Below are 25,298 nucleotides of genomic sequence, written 5' to 3' on the forward strand. Positions count from 1 at the left end.
CACCTATAATGATGATTTGAAAACTGCTAATTTTGGTGCAAGTAACTTGCCTACTGCTTTAGAAGGAGCTGGGAGCAGAGCTGGCACTGGATTCAGTCCAGGGGAATTTCAGTTCCATGCTGAAATCAGTATGGCAGATCACGGGTTTTCCTTGGTTTGCTGCTCTGAACTGACTGAAAATTAAGTGGAACATACAGAAGTTCACTTCTACATAAGGTCTGCTATGATTTGAACTTAATTGATTTCTTCTAGCAAGGGTCACAACCCCTGCCAGAGATAAGCTGCAGATAACCAGGATATTTTACTACACCTGAGTATTCAGGAATGAGCTGAACACACCTCAGTGTTTAAGGGTTTGCATCCTTCATTTTTAAAGCAGTAGAAATGTGCAGAGAACATTCAGAAAAGGAACAAATTTATATTTTCAAATTACCATGCAGCAAGTAAAATCAACTGTGATTTATTTCCTTTTATGATTATATTAACCCTAATGCTGTAAAACTTCAATGTTTATACCCCAGAAGTTCTTCATCTGTCACACATGCTCAGCTATTCTCAGCTCTGCTAAAACAGTTTCTGTGAATGCCCAGTTTTCAGTAAAGTGAATGGTGTCTCTTTCCAAGCAAGACCAAACAAAACAGAATTTTATAGTATTTAAGTACAATGTGCCTGCTTTCCAAGCAGAAACCTGATTTGTTAGGTATGATTTAAAAATCCACTAGAACACATCACATGTGGTTTTCATTAATCTGTATTTTATAAATATTGAGTTTAGTCTTCTACTTAACCTGGAGCAAATTTTCCACCTTCCCATGGAGGCACCTTAAGCATACAATGCTTCCATGGGAAACATCTTATTTTTAGATAAATTGCTGAAAGAGAACCCTAAACAAAGCATTACTGTTTCCTCTTTGTTGTAAGGTAGAAAACATCACAGACTCTAATACATCTAAAGGAAAAGATCCCAAAAGTTTTAAAATATTTGAAAACTTCTACTTGTCTTTTGTGAAAATTTAAGATAAGTGTTCTTGAGGAAAAGAGCTGTTAATGTAAAATATTTGGAATCTAGTCCCATTAAAATGCTAGAAAAACAATGTTTGCAGGGGTAAAATTCACAGCTGGTTCTTACAAACCACACACATATGCAAGGAGGGGGTGGGAGTAGGAGGGAGCATAGCAAGGCCTACCTAATTTTAGGTGCCAGCCTCATGATACAGACCTGCCATATGTTAAAGGTGAACACAGTGGGAGGATGGAAGAGATTAACTAGAATGGGTTTCCTGGGGAAAAATTGGTGTGTCCCAGCTATGGGGTTTTATGCTTCTCTTGTGGGACTCTAAACTAGCAGGATGAAACCTGCTAGTTTAATTAATTAATTAGCAGATATGGTGCCTCCCTGGGAGGGCACTTCTGCACTGACTCTTTCTCCTACTTGAAAATCAAACCCAGAAATTCCTAATTCACAAGATCACTGCACTGGTAGAATGAATAGACACAGTTTGCACTGCTGGATTTTAGTGCTGGAGTGCACAGCAAAAGTGAGATTTTGTTCTAGTCATGGCTGGTTACAACACTTTGTAAACTCATTTAATGCCTGAACTAAGCCTGGGCAAAACCAGCCACACAAAAACTTTAAAAGTGAAAAGATGGCCTTTCCCCTGTTTACAAAACTTTTCCCATCCTAATGCCTCCCAGCTGACTGTAAGTGCTCTCACACCCATCTGGGTGCAGGTGATACTTTATGAGGGTTCATTGGCCCCTTTGTGTTTCTGGGACTTATTGGAAAAATGCCTGTTTGGGACAGAAATTTCTATTAAAAATTCAGTAACTTGAAAAATGCCTTCATCCATCATCTCATAAATAAAGTTAATTAATGAACCTTTTTTTCTTATTACATGGGGTCTCTTCAATGCACTGATCCTCCAAGTTCAAGACTGAGAATAAAAAATGGGGGAGGATCCAGAGGAGAGTCACCAAGATGATGAGATGGTTGGAGAACTTTGTACAGGAAGAAATGCTGAAGGAATTGGGTTTGTTCAGCCCACTCTTCCCACAAAGATGTTGGGCACAGACAAGAAGCAATTAGCACAATTTGATTCAGGGAAATTTTTGTCTAGATTAACAAAGTATTCTTCACTGTGAGAGCAACTAAACACTCAAATGGCATTCCCAGCCAGTATAAAAAGGATTGAAATTCCAAATGTAAACTGGTGAGGAAATAGGCACCAGTGCTTTTTTCTCTTGATGAGGCATGAATCTGGTGCCATGTGTGAATGACTGGTGGTATTGCTACTAAAAGTACAACAGTGCTTGCCCTCTCTGTTATTTTAAAGTACACCAAGTTATCTTAAAACACATCTGGGCCCAAATTCCACCTTTACTACCTGGCAGGAGGGAAGTTACATTTGCAATGAAGCTGATCCCTGTCTACTGCTGTAATTTTTTTCCTTCTGAAAACTGTTAATTTATTTTATTTTAGTAAGACACTTGAACTTGCTTGTTTCCTAGTGCACACTGAGCTGTAATTCAGAAAGGATTCCATTCCAGTTTGCTATTCCATGGTATGACCTTAATGCCCAGCCAAGGCTCAGGTCAGTTTTAGCAGTCTAAAAAGTGGTTTCTCACACTTGCAGCACTGACTAGTCCTGCCAATCTGCTTGACTGAAAAGAATTTAGAGGCTGAAATGATTTGCTGGATAAAAGTGGTGATTTCAAAAGTTGTCCTAAGGTCAGGATTCATGGACAAGATGCAGCTTTGCCTGGTAGGTACAGGGAGCTGCTCAGCCCCATGTAAATGTTTTATTCATGTCACTTATTCACATAAGTGGGTTTCACTTTAGTGTGTAACACAAGCCAGCTGGTTTGCTTCTTTTAAACTCTGATTTCTCATGCACCTCATATTGCTACACCCCTTCAGAGATATTTATGGAAATTTCACAGCAAGCTGTCTCAAGCTCAATGTGCTATTAAGATTCCTTTCTGGGGTGTTTACTGCATTAGATTTATAATGTATAGATTTATGGACTCAGCTACTTGATGGCCCAATAAAGCATGTTGGAACTGAAGGCAACTGCTAATTAAAATAATATTTGATTGTATATCTGTATACAGGGATGTGGGCTAGGGTTGAAATACTCTTAAGCCCCTCATGGCTTTGGCTGGGCTAAAAATGAATGAAAGGATTCTGAAGGAGAATAAAAGGATTGACATTCAGAGCCAAAGAGAACAAGAAGGTTACAGCATTAGTACCAGGGCTGTGAAGTACCAACTATTCTGATAATCCCCATTTAAACAATTAAGATTAAACCCTACTGGAAAGGATCAGCTGATAAGATGGCCCCTCAAGCTAAGTTCCTTCTAGAAAAAGGATATTTTCAATGTTGGTTTTCACCCTGAAATCTCCACCAGTTGGTGTCAGAAACAAGGGACTGTGCAAGCTGTGCTCCTTGCTGCAAACAGTTAACTCTGACAGCTGACTTCATGTACATTACACAGTGTAGTCAGAGTTATGGACTGCCAGGCATGCAAACAGCCTGGCTTACACTCTGCAAAGGCATTTGGAAACAGTGATGAAAGCAAAACAAGGAAATAGTTAAAAATAATATTAATTACCATGATGTGTTATTGAAATGCTCAGTTAATCCCTTTCTAATGAGCTGCACTAAGAGCTCTAACACCACTTCAGTGTGGTGACTCCACTCAGAAGTTTTCAGCCAGTGATCATAAAGGGTGATTTCACACCCTTCTCTGCCATTAAATGGATAAATTTTCCTTGCCTCCCTTCCTCACAAAGACTGACAGGCAGAACTTTTTAAGACAGATTACAGAAAGTAACAGCAATGGGAAACCTGGGTACTGTCACCAGGAGCAAATGAAAAGTCACTAACAGTGAGACATGCAGAAATTCCTGAAAAAGCTTTTTCATGTGAACTCCTGAGTTCCAACCTGTAGTTTCAGCAAGTGGGGGATGAGATGCAAAACATCTGATGCTTTCTGCAAATTAGGCTTGCACCACCTAGAGTAGCTGAAATTCTACTGTTGCTAATAAGCATCTGCTTGTCACATCTGCAATGGTTCATCATCCAAGTGCAGAGCTCAGAAAGAAGTGTCTGCACATACCCAGCAAACCCAGGTTTCTGCTGAGTCACTGAGATACAGATCTGTATGAGAAACATGGGAACAAACCCAAAAAAACCCAAGGGAGATGCTTCAACAATGTGTAATTTCTTCTACTCTGATTCTAAATTTTATTTGTTATTATTGATAATACAATCTTCCAGCTCAGTTTCCAGTCACACAGGTACAAACCCAGAGAATTACCCAGAAAAGAGTCCAGCATCCACCTTAACTTCCCAACTGTCCTATCATGGCTCCCTGCATGAACAGAGTGCCCAAGGGAACAGTGCTCTGTTTTAATAGTTGCTTTTATATTTATTTCTTTGCTATGAAATTGGCTTTTAATTCCCTTTCATTTCCTAAGCTATTTTCTAAATTTTTTTTTTTTTTGGTATAAATCTCATGTAGTAACCTACATCTGTCTGCAAATAAAAGGCAGCCTTTGATTAGAGCTGGAATGCAGGATCATATACAGTGTGTTTGGAAACCTCTGCAGAAAAAAAACATGTCTGCTTTAATACATCTCACTTGAGGCAGCACGGGGTGAGGCAAGGACAACTGAGCAGTGTGCTTGAATAAAAAAGGAAAAAAAGCCCTGCTTTTCTTGGCCAGTTAATACATCAGTGTTATTTACATGACTTCTAGAAGAGTTTAGGATAAAAGTAATTTCTTTGCTGCTCTTCCTCTCTTTTAGGAGACTGCAGAAATCCACCTGCAAAACTCTGTGTTTCTGGCACCTATAAGAATTAAACACTGTGGAAATTCCAGCAGCTAGAACACCTTACTATTAACTAGATCTTTATATATATGGAATGGAGGTGAATTATATTTTTCATCATTTTCTTCTATCTTTTAGAGGAATAATAAAAAAAACCTATTATATATATTAATCTTCACTACAGAAAAAGCAACAGCATACAGTGCAATGTACAATATTTTTTTCCATTAATTCTAGGACTGAAAATGTGTTTAGTTTGATGTGCTTCTATTTCAACTCTGACCCATTTTCCCCAGCACTACTCACTTGATAAAATATTTGATTCCATCAGCTGTATAAGCTTCTTCCCATCCATAAGGCAGACCTAAAAGGAAATAAAGAAATAAGAAGTCTCTCAAATTCAAGTGACCCAGAGAACAGTTTTGTGATAGTGTAAGTTACAATGCTGTCATTTCAAATGTCATAAAAAGATTACAAATCAATTCCTACTTTTGTAACAGATAACAATATAAACAATACAATTTAACAAATCCTTGCTGTGCCACAAAGCTACTAGCTTTGATGATTTGATTATATATTTATTACCAGGTGATACTTTTTGATAAATATCATTTGATGACACTTCTATTACAAGAATCATGAGTAATACTTTTAGTAGGGTACTATTCTATATTTCTTTAGAAATTAAATTGTCCTAGCAAATCTTTACATTTTAATAACTATTTGTTCAAAACTAACTCTTTGTAGGGTTTGAGAAGTGTTGGAGAAAGAAGCATCAGTCACTGTGTAAAAATGCTCCCACTTTTGTGATACTGTACTGTAAAGTAAATAATAGCAAGTGCATAGTCCTGAAAAACTGTGGGTTTTTTGAGACTAGAAATATATAATAAATTTAAATATGCAAAAAAAAAAAAAAAATTCTTGAAGGGTTTTGCCTGAAACTCTCGAAATGTTAAGTGCCTTAGGAGTTAAACTATTTTTGTTCACATCCCAGTGTATCTCAAAGACCAGCTCATTAGAACCATCTGTGAGCCTGCTTTTGGTTTAAAACTTTTATTTGGAAAATGTGCTGGCCTGCACGCACCATCTGAGCTTTGAAAGCTGCCTCCTCCCAAGGACTGCCCTAAGTGCACATGTTTATTTTTTAAAATTTCTTCTTTGAAAGGCTGATTTTCTTCTGTTGTCACACCTTTGTCTCTAGTGTCTCTTCTTAAAAGTCTGGAGAGGGATAACTTCAGTTCTGCAGTACAAACAGAGTTCATTACAGCCACTGAAGCAGGACTGGGCACACTGGAGCTGGTACAAACCTGCTGGGAAGGAATTACACCTGCAGGAACCAAGTGAGGAGCAACAAGTGACTCAGGAAGGGAACTTGAGAATGGGGAACTAGAACAGCACTGTGATCAGTCAGTACAGCTTGAAAAAGAAAAAAACCTATTGGACTGGTTTTTTTTTTCCTATCACTTTTACCCCCATTAGTCACTTATCTCAGGCTTCTTCCCATTTTCAGTTTAGAACAGATCTATACAATCTGTTCCTCAAAACACACCACCCACTACCTTTCAAAGAGAATAATACACAGCTACTTCCCCTTAAACACAAGGTAGCTGCTGTGTAGCAGTTCTCAGGCTGATTCCATTATGAAGGGAGGAAGAAAAGGATGTTTTAAGCTATAAATATGCCAGACATGCTCACTGGTTCTTCCCTCCTCTCCCATGAAAGATGGGACCTTTATTCAGCATGGGTATTTTCTCATTATTTAAATGGTAATGGGATTTATCCCTCAATTGCTTCCATCTACCCTGGCCTTTCCTTTTTCCTGCATGAAACGTGTCCAAATAAATGACAATGGATTTGCTCAATTTTGAGTAAAAGCCCAGCATCTGCTCTGCACTCACATGGATCCCCTACATCACCTGTTCATTTATCAGTGATAATACACTTTTTTTCCACTGGTGATTTGATTAAAAGTATGTCTTTTTTTCCTCTTCTAAATGAAGAACTGTACATAGGTAGCAACAACTGATGCTCTGAATTCTTCCCTTACCCACTGAAGACTTTGCTTTTCAAAAACACTGAATACATTTGTCACCTAGAAATGAAACTCTGGAAATATCTCCAGTGCTTTATTTGCCTTTGTGACTTTGTATGCATTAGATTGTGTATCCTATCCATTTCTTTATATGCTTCTACATTCCACCTACATCTGTAGTTTTTTAAATACTTTTATTTTCCACATTTTTACTTCTCTCCACTAGTTTTTCAGTGCTGTTCTCTTTATTACTTTCCTTCCCTTTCAGATTTGTACTTCTGTTTCTTGTATTTCCCCTGGTAGCTAGGAAGCTCTCATGTTTTGCATTGTATTTCCCCAGACATCATCTCCACTTCTTCCAAGCTCACTGTCTCCATGAATCATTCATAAGTTGATCTACTTCCTCCTGCTTTATTTTTTCACACCCTCCGGGGTCTAATTTCTTCTCTGTCCCAGGACTTGCTTTGAAAGGCTGCTAAGCTCTCACCTGGAGGAAATGGGAAGTAAAGGAACTGAAAAATCAGAAAAACAGTCTGAAATATAGAGGATTTAGCCTACATAAACTCCAGCAAACTCAGATTTCCTGCATATTTATAATTTCTTGTGTGAACTGCTACAGTCTCTTTGATGAATCTTCATAAATAATATATTTGGCTGCAGCTGCCTGCATAGATCATCTTAAGAACTTACAGATTTATAGTATTTAAAAACTAGTTCATTTCAGCAGAAAACACAGGGCTTCTTGCTATTCAAATATTTGTGGCTATTTGCCTTCTGCAAGGTAAAGAAAAGGTAAAACTGCAAAAGCAATTGTGCATGCAAAAGGAAGAGTGGTCTCCTGAGGGAGAGCACTTTAGTCAAAACACACAATAACCTACCAGCATTTTGTTCTGAGTGTATGCATTTCATTAGGGCTAATGCCAAAGAAATGTCTGTAATTCTCTGTGAAAAACACAGCCAAGGAAGCAGTTGCTGTTGTTTGTGCCCCAGCACTGCTGCAGCAGGGCAGAGTCCCTGGGGACTGCTCCTCCTTCCAGAGCTGCCTGCTGGGATAACCACTGCTCTGCAGTTATATAAAGCTGAGAGGAAATGAAGCTCTTGGGCAAACAGAATCTCCCTGATCCCTGATAAGTGTGGAGCACATTGATCTTTATCACCTTGTTGGTTTAACAGGACAAAAACTGCACCAGCACTGACACAGTGGGTCCCAGAAATAAAAGAGATGAGCATCAGCCTGAGTTAAACCTGTAGGAAGTGACAGACATGGAAGAGTTTGCCTGCAGCTCCCAGGAAAAAATGTGTGTGCTCTCCCTCAATAACACTGGACATGGCATGAATCCCTCATGTCTCTAAAGGAAAAAGGGGAAAATACATATATTAGGGGAAAAGCCTCATAGTCCTGGGCACCTATCAAACCTAGAAACTGCAGTAATGTAGTTCCCCCCTAAATAATCCAGTTAAAAATTATTAAAGCAAAAGATATGTGGAGATCAGCAGATGAAAGCAGTAAAGCAGATATAAGAGCAGAATATTCAGTTGACTCAAAGCTGCAGTCCTGACATCAAAGTACTGCAGTCCAAACTTGCTCTATTTTGCTTATTTTTCGACAAAATTACTCAAAGGAAATGAGAGATTTAGAGCCTATAGTAAGAATCAAAAAAATGCACTGTGCACTAGGATTCTATCTAGATTTGGCCTCTTTAGATGCTTCAAGATAAGTCTGTCCTTAAGTGCTTTCTTCTAGCCTTGGGGCCAGAGTTTAAACCCTCCTTCCATGACAAGCAGGCACCAAAACATCTCTGATGAATCTGGAAGGAGGGTTTAGGGACACCTGCCTCCCAGAGGTGCTAATCTCACCCTAAGTGCTCTTCTGTGAAACACAAACTGATTTCCAGCATTGTTCACACCTTTGTTATCTACCATTAAAAGGGTCTCTGGCTGCAATTCCCTTCCTGTTATGGGTAAGCAGTCAGTATCTGGAATTAATATAAAGTTTAAGGGATGTAGTAACTATCTGGAATGCTAAAGCCACATTGTACACATATTCTGTTTCACAATGAACCATTCTTTGATCAACAACAGAAATAAGGATGTCTTTGTTTCGTATCCTTTTGTGACTTTTCCAGTTGTACATATCTTTTTTACATACTAGACATGGGTGAGATTATACCCTTTATTTATCTCCTGATCATTTTTTTGTATTTAGTATCAGAGTCTCAGAAATGATGTTTGTTTTAAGAAACAGGAATTACCTGCTGAAAGGGTTTCTGATACAGAAGATTTCCTAAAGGACATTAAAACCAGTTTTCTCTGTCACTTGATAAAAGTGATTTTGAATTCTGATCTCTTTTCAATAGCTATCAATTTCAGCTCTTATCAACATTTAAATATTTTTCAGTGGCTTCAATAATATAGGAAAATGTGTTAATTAAGATCCCAATGCCTTTGGCTCTTCTCTTCTGACCTGTTTAAGCAATGCTAAGAGGATGGAAAGCTGCAGGTCTGATTTGTTGGATCTAACTTGACTGGTTTTGGACTCCTGAGTGCTACTGGAACATGGGAACATCCCAGAGATGACACCAGAGGTATCATGGTGTGAGACCAGCAGAGGAAATCCTCTGTGATTTATGCAATTTGACACAGCTAAAGCAAAAATCTGTGGAGAAATATCCACCCTTGTTTGTCCAGAGCATTCAGTGAAGTGCAGGCACAAAGTGGACTTTATTTTTTGAGGCTATCAATGATATAAGCTGTATTTTGCTGCTGTTCTGTCAATTAAATCATAAACACTCAGGTTCAAGAAAACAGCATTCAGAACTTAATATGAACTTCTAGCATTTGCTTGTGTGTCACACTAGATAATTTCAAGTGCTCTTCCCATAACCAAATATGTTTCCTTTCATAAATAATACACTGCTGAGGGGACATTCCATTCTTTTTTTTTTTTTTTTCACATATCAAATTCCATTTTAAAGAAATCATTCTTTTGTTTTGTTGTTGGTCACTTAATGAAACAAAGATGGACTCAGTAGTCTTCTAGTGGAGACATCTGGGAAATACTAGCAACTGAAACTTCTGATTTGGAGCATGGGTGGCAGATTGGCTTCTATCCCTCCAGCCTGTTCCTAGAAACCAGGCTTCAGGAACAGTATTTGTCATACTTTGGACATTCAGGGCATGGTGAAAGATAAGCTTGTGTTTTTCCACTGCCTATTAATCATAACATATTGACCCATCTTTGTGCTGGCAAACTCATTAATCTTGGATTAAAACAATTACTACTTACAATTTAGAAGGAGTTATTAAATAGTTTGTTTCATGCTGAAGGATTATATGAACAACTTTTAGATCTTTTTGACAATTCTGAAATTACAAATTGTTATAAATGTCTTTCTTCTATTCTAATACTTGTCTGTGAAAAGCTTGGTACAGTTAATTAGAAACAGTTTGAACACAAGAGCAATTGCAATTTATGAACAATGACCAGTCAACTGACTAAAATTTAAGGAAACAAGAATGACCTCACACAGCACATGTGGTCAGGCATCAGTACATACATTTTCCTCTCCTACCTAACAAGGAAGGAAATCCAAAGTTAGAACAAACTCTTCTGAATGTGAGGCTCTCCAGAAATGAGTGAGAGCTACAGTCACCTGAGCAATGAGGTTCCTGCTGTGTGTCTTTAAGGATAAAAAATTACCTTCAAAATTGCACCTTTTCAGAAGCTGAATATTGGAAAAATAACAGAAATAAAAAACCAAACCTAAAGTACATATTTTTCAGATTAAGACTAATTGTTTACTTTCACAAAACTCTTAGGTGCTGTAGGTTCCAAGCAACTTGGGCTGTTAAGATGAGAAGCAAAGAGAGGAACTGCTCATTTTAATCTGTGCAGAAGGTTAGTAGTAGTCAAAATAATATAAAATAATCACTTATTGGGAAAAAAGTAATTCTTTAGCAACTTGGATTTAAAGAAAAACAATCAACAGCTTATTTCAATATGCTTCTAATCAACTGGCTTCCAAAGTATTTCCACATCACACATTTGATAATCAGATGTTCAAAAATGGATTTTGAGGAGGCGAAGATACCAAGAAGCTGCTTGTCCCTCAGTACTGTCACACTTCAGTCATGGCTGCAATGCATCTGTTCAGCATTAGCTCAGGAGAGCATAAACCTCAAAAGTGAGGGATAGTGAAAGCTGGGAGGGGTTTCAGACCAGCTGCTTCTGACCAAACACTGGATCTATGGGCTCTTATTATTTGCTTTAAAAAATACATTTAACATACTGATTATCTGACACTGATTTTTGCATTTTTCACCCACACTGGTTCTAAAATGTGACTGGCTGTCCAGTGAAGATACAAAAGGATGCAGTGACCAACCACTCTAAATTATTTGGCTTACTGTGGTCAAGAATCTGTTGATAAGGTGGAGGTGATACAGAAAAATCAGAAAACTGCAGAATGCAGAAATCCACCTCTTTCACAGAAAAGGCTGCAAAGAAAAAGAAATAATGCCAGTGTTCCATATCCTCCAGTGGCTCCCATCTGTTTAGTTTGCCAAGTTAAAGATGTTTTGTTTTATTTCAGTGTTAAAGGCTTCTACAGCTGAGTCTCAATTACTGACACAGAGAAATGCAGTACCCAAGGATCACAGGTACTCCCTGCTAAGGTTGAAAAATGGTAAAAACATGTTCCCCATCACATTTTTCTTAGCCCTTTCCAGTTTTTTTTTGAACAATATTCATTTCTATGAATTAACTGCAGGCTTTTTTTTTTTTTTTTTTTTCCCAGTTTCCCACTACTGACTGCTAACATGATGCTGTCCACTTGGGATGAGTCCAGAACGCTTCCACTGCTTCCATTGCTGACTGAATGTGCTGCAAGTTACAAAGTAATTCTGGAGGAATAGTCACATAAATTAAACTGAAATTAATTTTGTTTATACCTATGAATCTTAAACTGCTGAAGAGAAGACAGGGAACGTTATTAATTCTTAAATTAGAGAAACAGTCCTTCCCTGGGGAATTTTACACCAATGCCATGCAGGCTAAAAGAAGTTAAATTCATGGAAGAACTCTCTGGGGGACATTCTTGTTCTGAATTGGTACAAGCCACTTTCAGCTGATTAAAAAGAACCTGGAATAACCCATTCTTATTCCAGAAATACAAGACTCTGCAGACAGGGCATTCACCACCAGGACCAGGTAATTAGGAATAGCCTGGAATACCCCACTGCACATCCCAAGAAATAATTTCTTTTTCCCCAGTTTCCCTCATTTCTTGCTCCCCTGGTTCCCCTGTTCCGGAACTCATCCATCTCCTTTCCTTACTGGATCAACTTCCCTTGTCACATCCATTGTGCCATCCACCCACTTCCATCACTGTCAGCTCCCAGGGCTCACTGACGCATCTGCTCCTTAAATGCAAGTTGAATTAGAAAGCATTCATTGCTAACAAATTAAAATGACTGGCTAAAATTAGAATTCAGCAAAAATCGTCTGAGATTTAAAAAGCAATAGTATTATATTATATGCCTTTCTTGCTAAGTAATAGCTCACTTTTTTTGCACTGATGATGAAATTAAACTGCAAAAGGGGCTGCCATGAACCACCTACAATTGACAGACAGAACCACTCTCTGCTCAGTTCATCTCACAGCAAGGACTGACCAAAGTAATATTTTTTTCCCTTTGAATCAAGAATTTTAAGAATACATCAACTGAAGCCATCCTTTTAGTCTGATATAAAAAAGCCTGTAGCTAAATACAGGTAAAAAAGGGGGCTTTAGAAAGAATTTTAAATATTTTAGAAATAATGTTAAAAGCTCCTAAAATCTAAGATAGATTTCCTTTTTTGTTATAAATTCGAAGAGGAAAAAAAATCCCAAAGTGCCTCCATTTAGCATAGTGAACTCTACCTGAAGTGTAAAGGCAAAATTTACAGTGAAAGGAAAATTTCTGTCATTAAACACAATATCACTAAAGCAATTACTAAAGCAAGGCAAAAATCTCCCTCCTTAAGTCCCAGTTAATGATCCATATGCCTCATGCCACAAGGTAACACATCTAGTGTGAGCCATACATACACTCTGTACCTCCTTTAGGTTGCTTTACAAGCACCAATCATGTTTTCCTCTAGCAAATTCTCTTTAAAACACACTTTTAAAAAAGTTTCCTGTCTCATTCTTGGCAATCAGCTTTCCTTGTACTTCTCTCCATTTAAATGAACACTTGTGCACTGTATATGTCTGAGGAACTCTGCTGGCCCTCAGCTTCTCACTCCTACCTACTGAGGAGAAGTGAAAAAATGTGACAACTGCAGGAGCTGACAGCAAAGCCTACGAGCCCTCTGAGACAAGATGAGCCCTGACAGCTTCAGCACACATTGATTCCCAACAAAGGGAATGCTGCTCATCCCCCTTCCCCTTGTCAGCATCAATCCAGATCTCTCAGGATGCTCAGAGAAAATGAGCTGAGCTCTGACTGCCAAAAGCACACACACTGCCTTGGATCAGCTCCACTGCCACGGTCCCTGTGCTGCTGGTCACCTGGAATGGTGACACTGGGGCTCCACCTCCCCCCACCACCAGCTGAATCTGAGCTGCCTCTGCCAGCCACAAAACAAGGATGTCACACTTGGATCTGGGACTGACCCTCAAGGATAAATTCCTGTCCCACCAGGGTATTTTCTGGCTTTCAGACACTGATCTGGGGCCAATTCCTGCCTCCCCTGTGTATCTTCTCTGACTTGGGAACAATTTGCATCTCTGTGCCACAGAATTTCAAAGTTTGTTTCCTCCCTTATGTTAAAACACCATGCTATAATGAAGGATTAAAATATCAAAATTCTAAGCATTATGTCAACAGAAATTAATAGAGAGTCAGTTTAGGAAGTATTTACCATCCAGTAAAATTGTTGAATCTGGAGAGTTTTGACTTCAGTCTCCATAGTTACCAAGAACAAATACAACTTGTAGGGGAAGAGGAACAAAGTCAACTAATTTTTTCATAAAGGGGTCACAGTCTGAACTAAACAAGTCCATAGACTTTTAATGAAGTTTTTTCTCAGAGATGCTGGAAATTATCCTAATGAGACTGCACTAATCTTGTTAGGTCATCTGTATTTTAAGATATAATAATATCACTTGTTTTTCATTATTAAAATGTTTTGATTTGAAAGTCAGGACAGGCAGTGCTATTCAAAAGCTGACTCATCTTTTCTCATTAAAGGTAAGTGAATGGAGAGAGAATAATTTGCTTTTCTAGCAGCAACAACAGAGTTCTGAAATCTAGGTCACATTAGAGAACTGTCTTGAAATACAAGCTTTAGACACTGAATTGTGTTTTTCCTTGCTGTGAAACATGGGGATTAACATGCATATTCAATCACCAATAAATCAGCATGCAACTTATTCATAACTGATATTTAAATGTATTTTCTGATTTGATCAGAAATTTTTTTAAAATTATTTTGTCCTTATTAGTGTCAGCTTTTATCCGGCTTCTCTGCTTGTCTATAATTACTGTAATATTCTGATTCTTGGACACCAAATTAAATGAGCAGGGTCTAGTTCCTGGGCCCTGTAACAATACCCCCAGGTAAGGCCAGTTATGTGAAAACAATGCCACTCCTCACTCACACTCAACAAAACATGGGTTTAGTCTAAGGAAGGGGAGTTTGGGGATAATTCAGGATTTAAAACCCATTGGTAAAAGGATCCTTCTTTGAAATGCCATTGAAAAACAAGATTAGAGTTTTGTAAGGGTTTGACTAACTGGATCAAATGTCTGAAATAAAGAAGGTGCATCTGAATAAAGACAACAGCAAAGTATTTTATTCAAGGTGTGGATAATCAGCTGCCCAGAGGGAAGTGGGCACAGCCAGATGCCTTTCTGGGAGTAGAAAAAAGCCCAGACTTGACAGGAACCAATAACATGGAGCTGCTGGGGAAAGGAAACACCATTTGGGACCTGGTGTGAGTTCATAAGCAAACAAGCTTGTTCCACTTTTGTCTCCTGCAGGAAGCTCTCAAATACAGAACTCAATACATCTTTGAGGAATTGGAGAGAAGTCAAGAAAAATACAAAGGTAAAGAAGTGGCCAGGAGAGATGTGGTGTAGGAAAAAAAATCAGCAAACTGGTGTCATGTACTTGGGGAAACAGCCAACAGGGTGGAGATGCTACATGGTCTTCAAATGTCAAAAACTGCCACTAAGAGGAAGTAGTGAGGTGTTCTTAATAACCACAGGGGCCAAGACAAGTAGGAACAGGCTTTAACCACAGTAAGGAGCATTGAAGCCAAAGGAAAAGATTTCTTGTGGCAAAGATAATTAAGGATAGCAATAGTTGGCCCACGGAGGCAGTGAGATATGCTAGACAAATTCCTGCTTGGTTGAGCTAATTACAATAATTTGTGTTGCTGGAAGCACATGGAGGCATGGTCTAATTGCTGGAGGCCCTTCCCCTTCCCAGCTCAGTCTTTCCTGATGCCTTGGTGGCAAACTACTGAGTGCTACTTTTCTAAACTTTTGTGTAATTTACATTACATGCAGACATTTGTTCTGCTTCCCATTTGCAAGGCATTTTTATGTCTTGTGTTCACAGAAGTGATACATTTTAATTATATTCTGCACCGAAAAACTCCTCTCTCATCTCCTTTGAAGTATTTCTTGTAAACCCAAGGCAATCCTGGCCAGAGAAACAGGGTTCAGGGAATGTTTTTAAGGCTTGTCAGACAGCACCTGTACTCACACCCCAACATAAACAGTAAAACCAAACAAAACAACAAACCACAGCCAGAGGTGAAACAGCAAAAGGGTTTTGGTTTTTTCTCTCTCTCTTTTTTTTTTTTTTTTTGTTATATTTTTTATTTGCTTTGATTTGGCTGCACTGGCATAACTTATTTCTGTTACATTATAGGCACTGCTTTTAAGTGTTGCAGTGAAACATATTCAAATTCTTGGACAGCTTTTCTTTTTGAAATTATAGTACTATGAACACTGTCAGAATTACAACTCTTCATTCTTATTTACCATGTAGGCAAAATTGGACATTTAAATGATTTCCAGAAAATTAAAAGTCTTGCTGCAAGTAAACAGTTATGTAGAAAAAGTATTTTGAATTCTTGACTGCATCCTTGTAAAATTGTATTGAATACGACTGGATTTTTTTCCTGAGGATTACAGAAACCATTTTCCCTGTTATGCAACTTTGAATTTTAACTTCTCTGCAAGCACATAAGTTGTTCACCCTCGGGTTTCTTACTGTGATCTGATTTGCAATGTATCTAAAATGCTGCAGAAAAGCTATCAATTTTTTAATGAAATGATCCCATTTTCAAAATAAGGCAAAAATTTAACAAGGTCTGTAATACAGTGTGAAACAGATCCACGTCTTGTGTATATTTGATGATGTTTATTGGAAATATTAAAATAACGTAATTCTGAGATTAATTTTTTTTTAATGTTAACTCAAATAAGATTCAACAGCAAAAAGTTAATCGAGTAACTTAAGTTTCATTTTTGTCAAAAGTAATAATATATCTACCCATTAAGTATTTTTGTTTGGAGGGGAAAAAAGAAAATCAACCTTCAGGAACTGTGAAATTTTCCTTTGAATGAAACAGTTGATAAATTCTCTTTTGGGAAAACACTTCTTTTGCTGTTGTTTAAAGTTTCAAAGGAATAATACATATTAATTTCACTAAATTAATATTTTCTAGTGGAAGTACTATCTCAGGTAATGTTTAGCTAACAAAAATAAGCTTTTTACCTGTAGAGCACACAGCAGTGATATTAATTCTTTTGCTAGCAAAACTGTTAAAAAGGGAGCTGTACAGCTGTGTTCAGGATCTACTCTGTATAATTTATCAGGTCTCTTCTATTTCTGATTTCAGTAATTCACTGAAATATTTATGGCCTTGCCAGAACAAGGAATACACAGTGTTATCTCTTTAGTTATCATTATGCTGCTCCTTCCCAAGCAGCTCTTCCACTGAGGGAGGAAAGGTAAAGTTTTAGTTCATCACCTGAAAGAATGCCAGAGGTATTCCCTCAATGCACACTCCTCCCACAAACTGGACCTTGCAGGAAATAATTTTGCCTAATAGTAAAAAATACAAAAAGATCTTTAACACCAAACTAACAGAAGTGAAGCAGGACATGCCTGTCCATGCCACAGTTACAGCTGGATTTTGATGTACAGACATAAGGTAAAAAGGAGAGGAGGAAAAGCCCACGTTCTGATGAACTACAGCTAATTACCTGCACAAAGTTACAGCCCTGCTGTGTTCATAAAATGCAAGGTTCAAGAACAAAACTAACAAAAATGTATCAATTAATGCATAATAAATGTACAAATAAATAGCATTAATTCTGTTGTAATAACAAAAACACCAGGCCTGCAACAAACAAAAGAATGTGAATACTTAATAATATTGTCTCTTTTCAAAATAGCAAAATGATTTGTGAAGCCCTGCTACTCAACTTTATAGCTTAGTTCCACCCACACTGTCAAAAGAATGGGAAGGGATAACTGACACTTTCCTGACTACAGAATGATTTTGGCATTTCAACACAATATAGCTAAAAAATTCCTAAACTGAAGAAATGGATAGATCCAATATTTCAGCTTTTAATGCCAAAGATGTAAGGCATTGCCCAAAAATCAAAAGCAATTTAACCATCAAGAGTATGAGCACTAATGGATGCTGAGTAGCAGCAGCAGTTTCTGTTATTTTCTTTTATCTAGTCAGCATTCAAGGAAAATGAATATAAAATCCAGGCAACTAAACTTCTGCCTGTAGGATCTTCAAAATCAAATGCACAGTGACTGGCAAGACCAATATGAGTAAATTAAGTAGGAGTTTTGGAGTCTATTTGGAGATCATTTGAGTGAACTTCAGCATGATTGCCTTGTGTCAGATCCCAGGCTGAGAGCAAATTCAAGGAATGTGATGAGATAAAATAGCTCAAAATTCACTGCTTGAATTGAGAACCTGGCTTCAGAGCATTTCCTGGATGTGGATGGTTAGGATTGTGTCAACTACAGCGAGTCTGTATTTTTGGACAGAAGTTTGAGAGGCAGAGGGAGGAAATTGGCAGCCAAAATACTTGAAAGCTGTGTTATACTGAGTGCCTATTTCCAAATGCTGATTGCCTGCTCTTTGATGAGGAGATAAGAATGTTCCAGGGTTAATTCAGATTTGGTCATTACCAGTACCCAGTGTATTCCTTTTCTAAATCTGTAATAGGAAAGAAGAAAAAGTTATCTCTATTCTTTTTAGCATGATTTGCACCATATGGACTACTAAGTGCAAACAGCAACTACTTTTAAATGTTGCAGTTCTTCACTGAGGCATTATTACTGTATGATGAAAGCAATTTCCAGTGTTCAGGAGATGCTCACATTCTGTAAAGCACAATGGCCTCTCAAGGCTTGGTTTCTGAAAATAACTCAGTCTTCAAAGAAGATGAAGAATGGCTCTTTCAAGGGATGAGCTTGATAATTCTGTTTATTACTTCATTATTTGCATTTTGGATCCTGAAGTAGTAAGCCCTGGAAAACGAGCTGTTGGTTTTTTTCAGTGTCTTCACTTGAAGAATCACCAAAGTGCCTTCACAGAGCTGTCACTCAGCCTGCAGAGCTGAAAGCTGATCTGCAGCAGTATCACAAGGCAATATGTACTTGAAGATTTTCAGGAATACACTGAACTTCTTCAAGCCTCTTCCCTCAGGCAAAATGTCAGGCTATTACAGAGGAAGGGGACAGTTTGTGTGGATAACTCATAAATATGTCATTTTGACCTGGTTGTCAAGGAAGATTTTTTACAAAAACACAGTTTTCTGTTGCAGAAACACTCTACAACCTTTTCTTGGCACCCAGACTTTGTTTCACATGTACTGCAAATGAATCAAAGAGGAATTTTGGCTGGGCTCCTTTACTTCATATTTACAAGAATGAAGCAAATAATGAAAGAGAAGTTCTATTTAGAAGGCAAAGCATATCACAAAGATTGCCCAGCCAGACATTCTGATCCATTGAGCAACCTCAAAAATATTAACTCCAGCTCTCTCTCTAAGAATTCAATAACAGATTATTATGTTGTGGACCTCTTCCTGGAAGAAGGAAACCCTTCAGTCTGCACTGCAGTCTCTATTACACTTTTCTCTTTGATGGATGATATTTGTGTTGAAAGGCCACATACACAAGAGCCCCATTTCCATGACAGCCCTGCAAGAAAACTTCAGATCACACGGAAAACATTTAGTGAGAAGCTGGCAGAGAACACTGCAGACAGAATGCCATTACATAGTTCCTTTGCCTTAACTACTTTTTTTTTTTTTTTTGGAGGGAGAGGGAGAAAAAAGCCAGTGAGGTTTAAAGCTTTAATCTCATACCCAAGCTTGTCAGAGCCCAAATCTATCTGTAATGCTCTCCAAACCAGAATGAACTCAAAGATGACGTTCAATCTTCAAATCCTTCTCTGCAGACTTATTTTTAATTCTCAGGTTCATAAAATGGATCCCTGCTGTGGCTCCAGAGCTTTCTAACATGTATTCTACCTATTATGTTTGACATAACCACATGTTAGAATTCAGCTGCATTGAGAACCAAAAGTTTTCTTTGCACAATCTCCAGTGTAGTGTAATAAAACCAATTTGGTGTGACAGAACTATGATTGTCATTGGTGGAAAACCAATTATCTCCTCTCCTGGTCACTGTTATTCTTTTCATTCCACCAGTAACTCTAATATTCTAAACACTTTTGAACAAATTTTATCTTCTATTTTGCTTTCTTTCCCACAGAGTGAGTAATAAATAAATGTTTCATAAATCATGTCAAAAAACTATTTTTCATATCTTATTTTCTCAACAACCATTTTTTCAGTCTCTTTCTAAATGAATTCCTAAGCAATCAAAGCTATTCAAGTATTTGATACAATAATTATGGGCAACCATAATTAACCACCTTTCCAAAACCTCCTGTGAACATACCATTTCTGTTCCATTTTTGTAAATCAATCCATTTAAGTTGGATTACAACTGACATGCCTGCTCAACTATAGGCAAATACCATCAAAATACACAATCATTTCAATGATCTGAACCAGGAATTATATGATAATTCAAAGCTGTTTCTTAGGTTTTCAACTGATGCAGTTTATTACAGTGACTCCCATGAACTACCATAATTTTCACCAATGGGAACAGATTTCTGTTCATGACCAGAGGACATACACAGATATCTCCAAATGGAACTGCTGCCTACATGTACTCCCTACAGCAACAACATCTTCATTAAAACACTTTGATACATGTTCATGTAAATCCAGCAGAATAACATTTTGCAAATATTCCAGAACGAAAAACAGAGCATTAAAATAACGAAATTCTGCTAGTTTTACATGATTCTGGTAATCATCATGTTTCTCACTTTGGCATTAATTTTGTGCTTTAAGTTTTCCTGCAAAGAAATACTCTGGAGTATATATTCTATTTATAGTTTGATGAAGATGCATCCTGAGCTGACACTGAACCTGCTCTGTCCTTCCGTGCTAGGAGTGATTTATTCTGCCAGTTCACATCCAATTCTAAATGAAATTATCCATCTTCTTGGCTGATGAGCTGATACCAGATTTCAGAGCACAGAGATGGACACACTCACTCACAATCTACTTCCAGAAGGGCACGGACAGACTTGGCAAGGTCCCTGGCTTCTGCTGCAAGAGCTGCTGTGACAGGAGCTCCGACCCTTCCCAGCCGAGCCAGAAGCGCTTTAGTGGACAATGACTTCCTGTCACTGAGACAATAAAAAAATAACTGTTTATTTGTAAGATGATAAAGGAAACTACTCCTTTTAATAAGGTAAACTTTCTCACTAAGTGAACAAAGCAGTGAGTTTGCCCCAGCAGCAGTGCTGGCTGAAAAATGAAGTCACTTGGAAAGCTCAGCTCAAATAACATTCACTCAAAATGCAGTGTCAAGAACTCAGTGGGTGTCAGGAAAGGAACTTGAATGGAATTTTCATACCAGCATTTAAGAAGGGACACTGCTTGATGGCACCCAACTCTATTTTCTCTGTTCTTAGTGAGTCAGCTTGTCACCTTGGCTTAGAATTTTATAAATAATCCATTCACCAAAATAAATTCAATGAACTTATTAAAACAGACAACATCATTGCTCTGTGCAGTGACAATGGGAACTGCATCTCACTGATTATCTGTGATATCCTAGTTGGTCTGAGCCTGTACAGGTTTTTTGAAATAAAGTTCCAGTTCACTTCACTTAAATAAGTTTAATTTCCTTGAGAGGTGCATTGAAAAAAAAACTGCAGGAAAGAGACTGAACAATTTTATTGTTACATAAATATTAATGGAATGCTATCTGAGATATATAGGCACTATCATCCCAATTTTCTGAAGGACCAAAGGCTGCTTAAATCTTCTTGAATATTTCCAGCAGCTTTTTAAACAAGGAAAGTAATAAAATGTAAATGGATACACATTTTATCCATTTATTTATATGCTACTGGATTCATTGTGATGCAAAATCACCTAGGAGAATCTAAAAAAATATTAAAAAATATAACCCACTGTTAAGGTTCCTTGCATTTTAACTAATCCTTAGTACATTATAATTACTTTATGGAAACATCCAGACAATCATAGCTATGTAATTACTAACTGTTTTAATTTAATTCAGAGGTTTTTAATGAAGCTGTATCCTGAAAGCCTAATTTATAATTCATGCCATTCCCTCTCCTTCAATAAAATGACACTCAGAACATACAGCAAAAGTGTAGAAAAAAACAAAGCTACAAGGCACTTTTTTGAGACTTGGAAACAATAGTAGAGTTTTTTACTATTAATATTGCCATTTCATTACCTTAAAACTGTTGAGGAAGTAGAGTTATCTGAAAGTATTTCATGCACAACCTGTTGGTCATAGTCAAGAAGTTAACAGTTTATAAATCAACACAGTCAAAGTTAATACCTTATAGTCTGATGTCCTATCTGGGGGTGGGGGATGTGATTTGCAATTAGAGTCTAGTGTCTTCCAGACAGAAATGCAAAAGTAAAAACCAAAATATTATAACCCCTTTAAATAAAGTAAATATAACAACATCACACTGTTTTTGTTGTTGATTCATAAGATGCCAAAAATTAATAAATTCTACCTTCAAATTCTCTTCTCCCTTTTTCTTCTAAGGAGTTTCACAGAAATTGATAGAGTTTAGGAGGAAAAAATTATCTGATTATTTAAATTTGTCCAGCATAGCAAAACACAAAGATTATGTAAACCTCTGGATGGATCTGTACACTTATACATCATCTACATTTCTAGGAATTAAAGGACCTCTGCAAACTAGTTTATAGCCATTTCACTATGCTCATTCCTCACAAAAATCAACACAAACCTTATCCAAATAAATTATTGTTAGGAAAAAAAGGTGAAGTTACCTCTACAAATTGCAGCAATTTTTCAGTGGTCACCTCAAAGGTCTTCCTGGCTGACTCTGATTTCCTCAGCTGGCAGTCAAGCACTGTAACCCTCTTTTTCAAGTCTTGAATGTTCTCCTGGGGAAGGTATTTTAAGGCTGTTAGTCTAATAATTTTCCTCCCATGGACCACACAGAGACAGGGTTTGAACAGAGTGTTTGGAATGTTTAACACACTCTTTTCTAAATTTCTGTAAAACACTTAACTGGAATGCCTGAGCAGCTGGCAAATCAGCTCCAAACTGCAACAGATTTTGGCAAATGATAGAAAGGTAAATTAAAATTGCAAGGTAACAACAGGGATAGGGCTGAAAATTAAGAGAGCTTGAACTGACTGATGAAAGGATCAAAAATACCAACCTGATGGTGACAGCATCTCTCAGGTGCCATAAACAGCCAGAACAAACTCAGTCCAAGTTTGCATCCACACATCCTTTGGCCAACACAGTAATTATGGCACATCTTGGAGGAAATTGCCCCCTAGGATGTCTCTGCATGCACTTGTATAACCTATTGATCAGTGTTATGCATCCCTCTCTCCTTCTGTATAGAAGATGTGAGCCCTGTTAGCTCCAGCCCTGGGTTTCATTAGAGTCCTGGCACTGCTCCTGTGACAGCACCACGAGTGAAGTCCTCACATGTACCTGGGCATGTCTGTTTAGCTCAGCTCTCTACTGGACACAAGATCTTATTAACTTCATTGGAAGCAAACAATTTGTTTGTATACACTGTACAAAGCAGCAGAACCATCATCACCCTGAATGTCAAAGATGTTGATTCAAACACCTCCTTTTGGTAATTTCACTGTCCACTCTGGTGAGGAGCTGGTGAGAGACCTCACTCTTTCACACTAAAAAAGTGAGAGGGACCAATCTGAATTTTATCTATGCCTCAACATATGTTATATTCCATTTAGAGTGTGTGTTTTAGGGGGAGATTTACTTAGGAATTAAAAGAAAAGTAAAAAACAAAAAGGTGTAACCCTGCCTGAAACTTGGTGCCTGTAACTGCCTCCCCTCTGACATTAGGATGGGACAAAAGGTCCCAGAGTTGGTACCTACTTGACACTTGCTTTTGGGTAGGAAATGCAGAGATTCAAATCTCCAGACAGGTATTGTAGTACTAAGTAAGAATTTCAGGAACTCAAGCTAGAATCTCTGTAACAAACCTCCAGGAAAGCAACCCACACCCACTGAATTTCTTAAAATTAGGCTATTTATAAAAGCCCTAGAAAACAAACAGTGCTGCAAGAGCACCTGACATAAAAGATGGGGCATCACACCCAGATGTTCAGAAAGAATATCCAGGGTATAATTCACCTCATCACTCACAATCAGATGAGGGAATTCCTCCTGGGAACCACAGGAACTTGCTAATCTGTTCTCTTCAAGCTTGTTAACAACAGAGCTTGACTTTTCCTTCTAATGTCTTAAAATATTAAATTAATTCTCAGGATGAAATAAGGCAACATTTCAGTGGGTTTTCTCCACCAGGTCATATGCACATCCATTTTTCATGAGAAAAACAAGGTAACCTCACAAATGCCAACCTGCTTGCACTTTTCAGGTCAACACTTGCTCAGGTCAGGAGTTACAGAGAAAAAATTTTGAAGTGCCTCAAATATTTTATTTCTTAGCCTGTTCTGAACTGCCTCGCTGAAGATGAAGTAGATTTAAAATACAAGGCTCAATTAAATGTTTTTGGCAGGATTAGTAGCATTTAAATGACTACCTTGATTAAATCTAAATTTACTTTAGAGCAGGACTGGATTTTACATGGTTGTTATTTGCCTAGCAGAAACATAAACCTGAAGGCCATTTTCACATGAGTACAAAAGCATACAGATATATGCAAGGTGTAGTCTTTAAAGACAATATATCTGCAGCCCAGAAACAATTCCATGCTTAATGCTTGAGATATGCCATTCTGACCTGTAACCCACATTTGCTGGGAGCTCCTGTTCTGCAGCCCAAAGATGTCTGGATAAAGGAAACCTGGTACACTTCACATTACCCCCTCCACTACACATCATCCCAGTTATTGAATAATACAAGACAAACAGTGACCTACTTTAGAAAAGCAGATGAAAAGAAAATGAAAACAAGATACATGACAACAGCAAGGAAACCATGGTAACTCTGACAGGCTTTGCTTACTTTATTTTGGCCAGAATGCTCAGCGAGCTGAGCCTTCAGCTCTCCAATTTCAGCCTCTAACAGGCGAATCACTTCTTCATAGTCCATCTCCATTCCCCGGGCCTGCCTCTGGGCAGCCTCTGCCAGGTGAATCCTGCTTCTCAGGGCTCTTGTCTCCTCCACAGCTGCCTTGGCTTCCTGCAGATTATATAATTCAGTGGGAAAGTTACAACTCCAGCTAAAAAGAGCAGATTTAGCTCACAAGTACTGCAGTTGGCATAGGGCAACCTGTTAGTGTTCATGGTTCGAAGGCTTAATTGCTAATTTTTAATATATGATGTGCCAATGAAAAACAGGTATGTACAGAGACATAATTTTCCTAATAATTTAAATAGCAAATTCTATAATTACTGAAAATCTACTTGAATAAAAGGTTTTCTTGAAATGCACAAGATGCTGTTGATCTGTTCCACTGCTTCCATACCAAAAAAGTACCTTAATGAGATGTTACTTCATGTCACTATTATTGCCTGAATTCACACTCCAGTCACAGCTCACACATCATGTAGATGGGAATCTCAGAATCAGTGCTTTTTATAAAATCTATTTTCCTGCCTAGCTCCTGCTCCTATTATGCTCCTAATCTCCTGGATTATCACAGGAGAGCGTTAGATAAAATTTATATATAAATAACATACAGAAAATCAGAGACTGTTAGCTTTTAATTCAGCTAACATAATCCCTAAATGTTGCAAAATCTTTCAAGAAACATATTGCATTTTAGGACTGAATAT

At 37.8% G+C, this 25,298-nt stretch overlaps 1 protein-coding gene across 3 annotated transcripts in view; it reads right to left on the bottom strand.

Moving 5' to 3' along the window:
* Positions 1-25,298, bottom strand: part of STXBP4 (syntaxin binding protein 4) — a 67,084-nt gene that overhangs the window by 12,291 nt on the left and 29,495 nt on the right. For all 3 annotated transcript variants that reach the window (XM_056505671.1, XM_056505673.1, XM_056505672.1), the window contains 5 exons: positions 24,526-24,702; positions 22,332-22,448; positions 21,757-21,806; positions 20,541-20,671; positions 5,141-5,198 (listed from right to left, as the gene is read on the bottom strand). In XM_056505671.1, coding sequence (XP_056361646.1) covers positions 5,141-5,198; positions 20,541-20,671; positions 21,757-21,806; positions 22,332-22,448; positions 24,526-24,702 — 533 coding nt within the window. The remainder of the gene's footprint in view (positions 1-5,140; positions 5,199-20,540; positions 20,672-21,756; positions 21,807-22,331; positions 22,449-24,525; positions 24,703-25,298) is intronic.

The sequence above is a fragment of the Oenanthe melanoleuca genome, chromosome 18 (genome assembly GCF_029582105.1).
Source record: "Oenanthe melanoleuca isolate GR-GAL-2019-014 chromosome 18, OMel1.0, whole genome shotgun sequence".
Taxonomy (NCBI): domain Eukaryota; kingdom Metazoa; phylum Chordata; class Aves; order Passeriformes; family Muscicapidae; genus Oenanthe; species Oenanthe melanoleuca.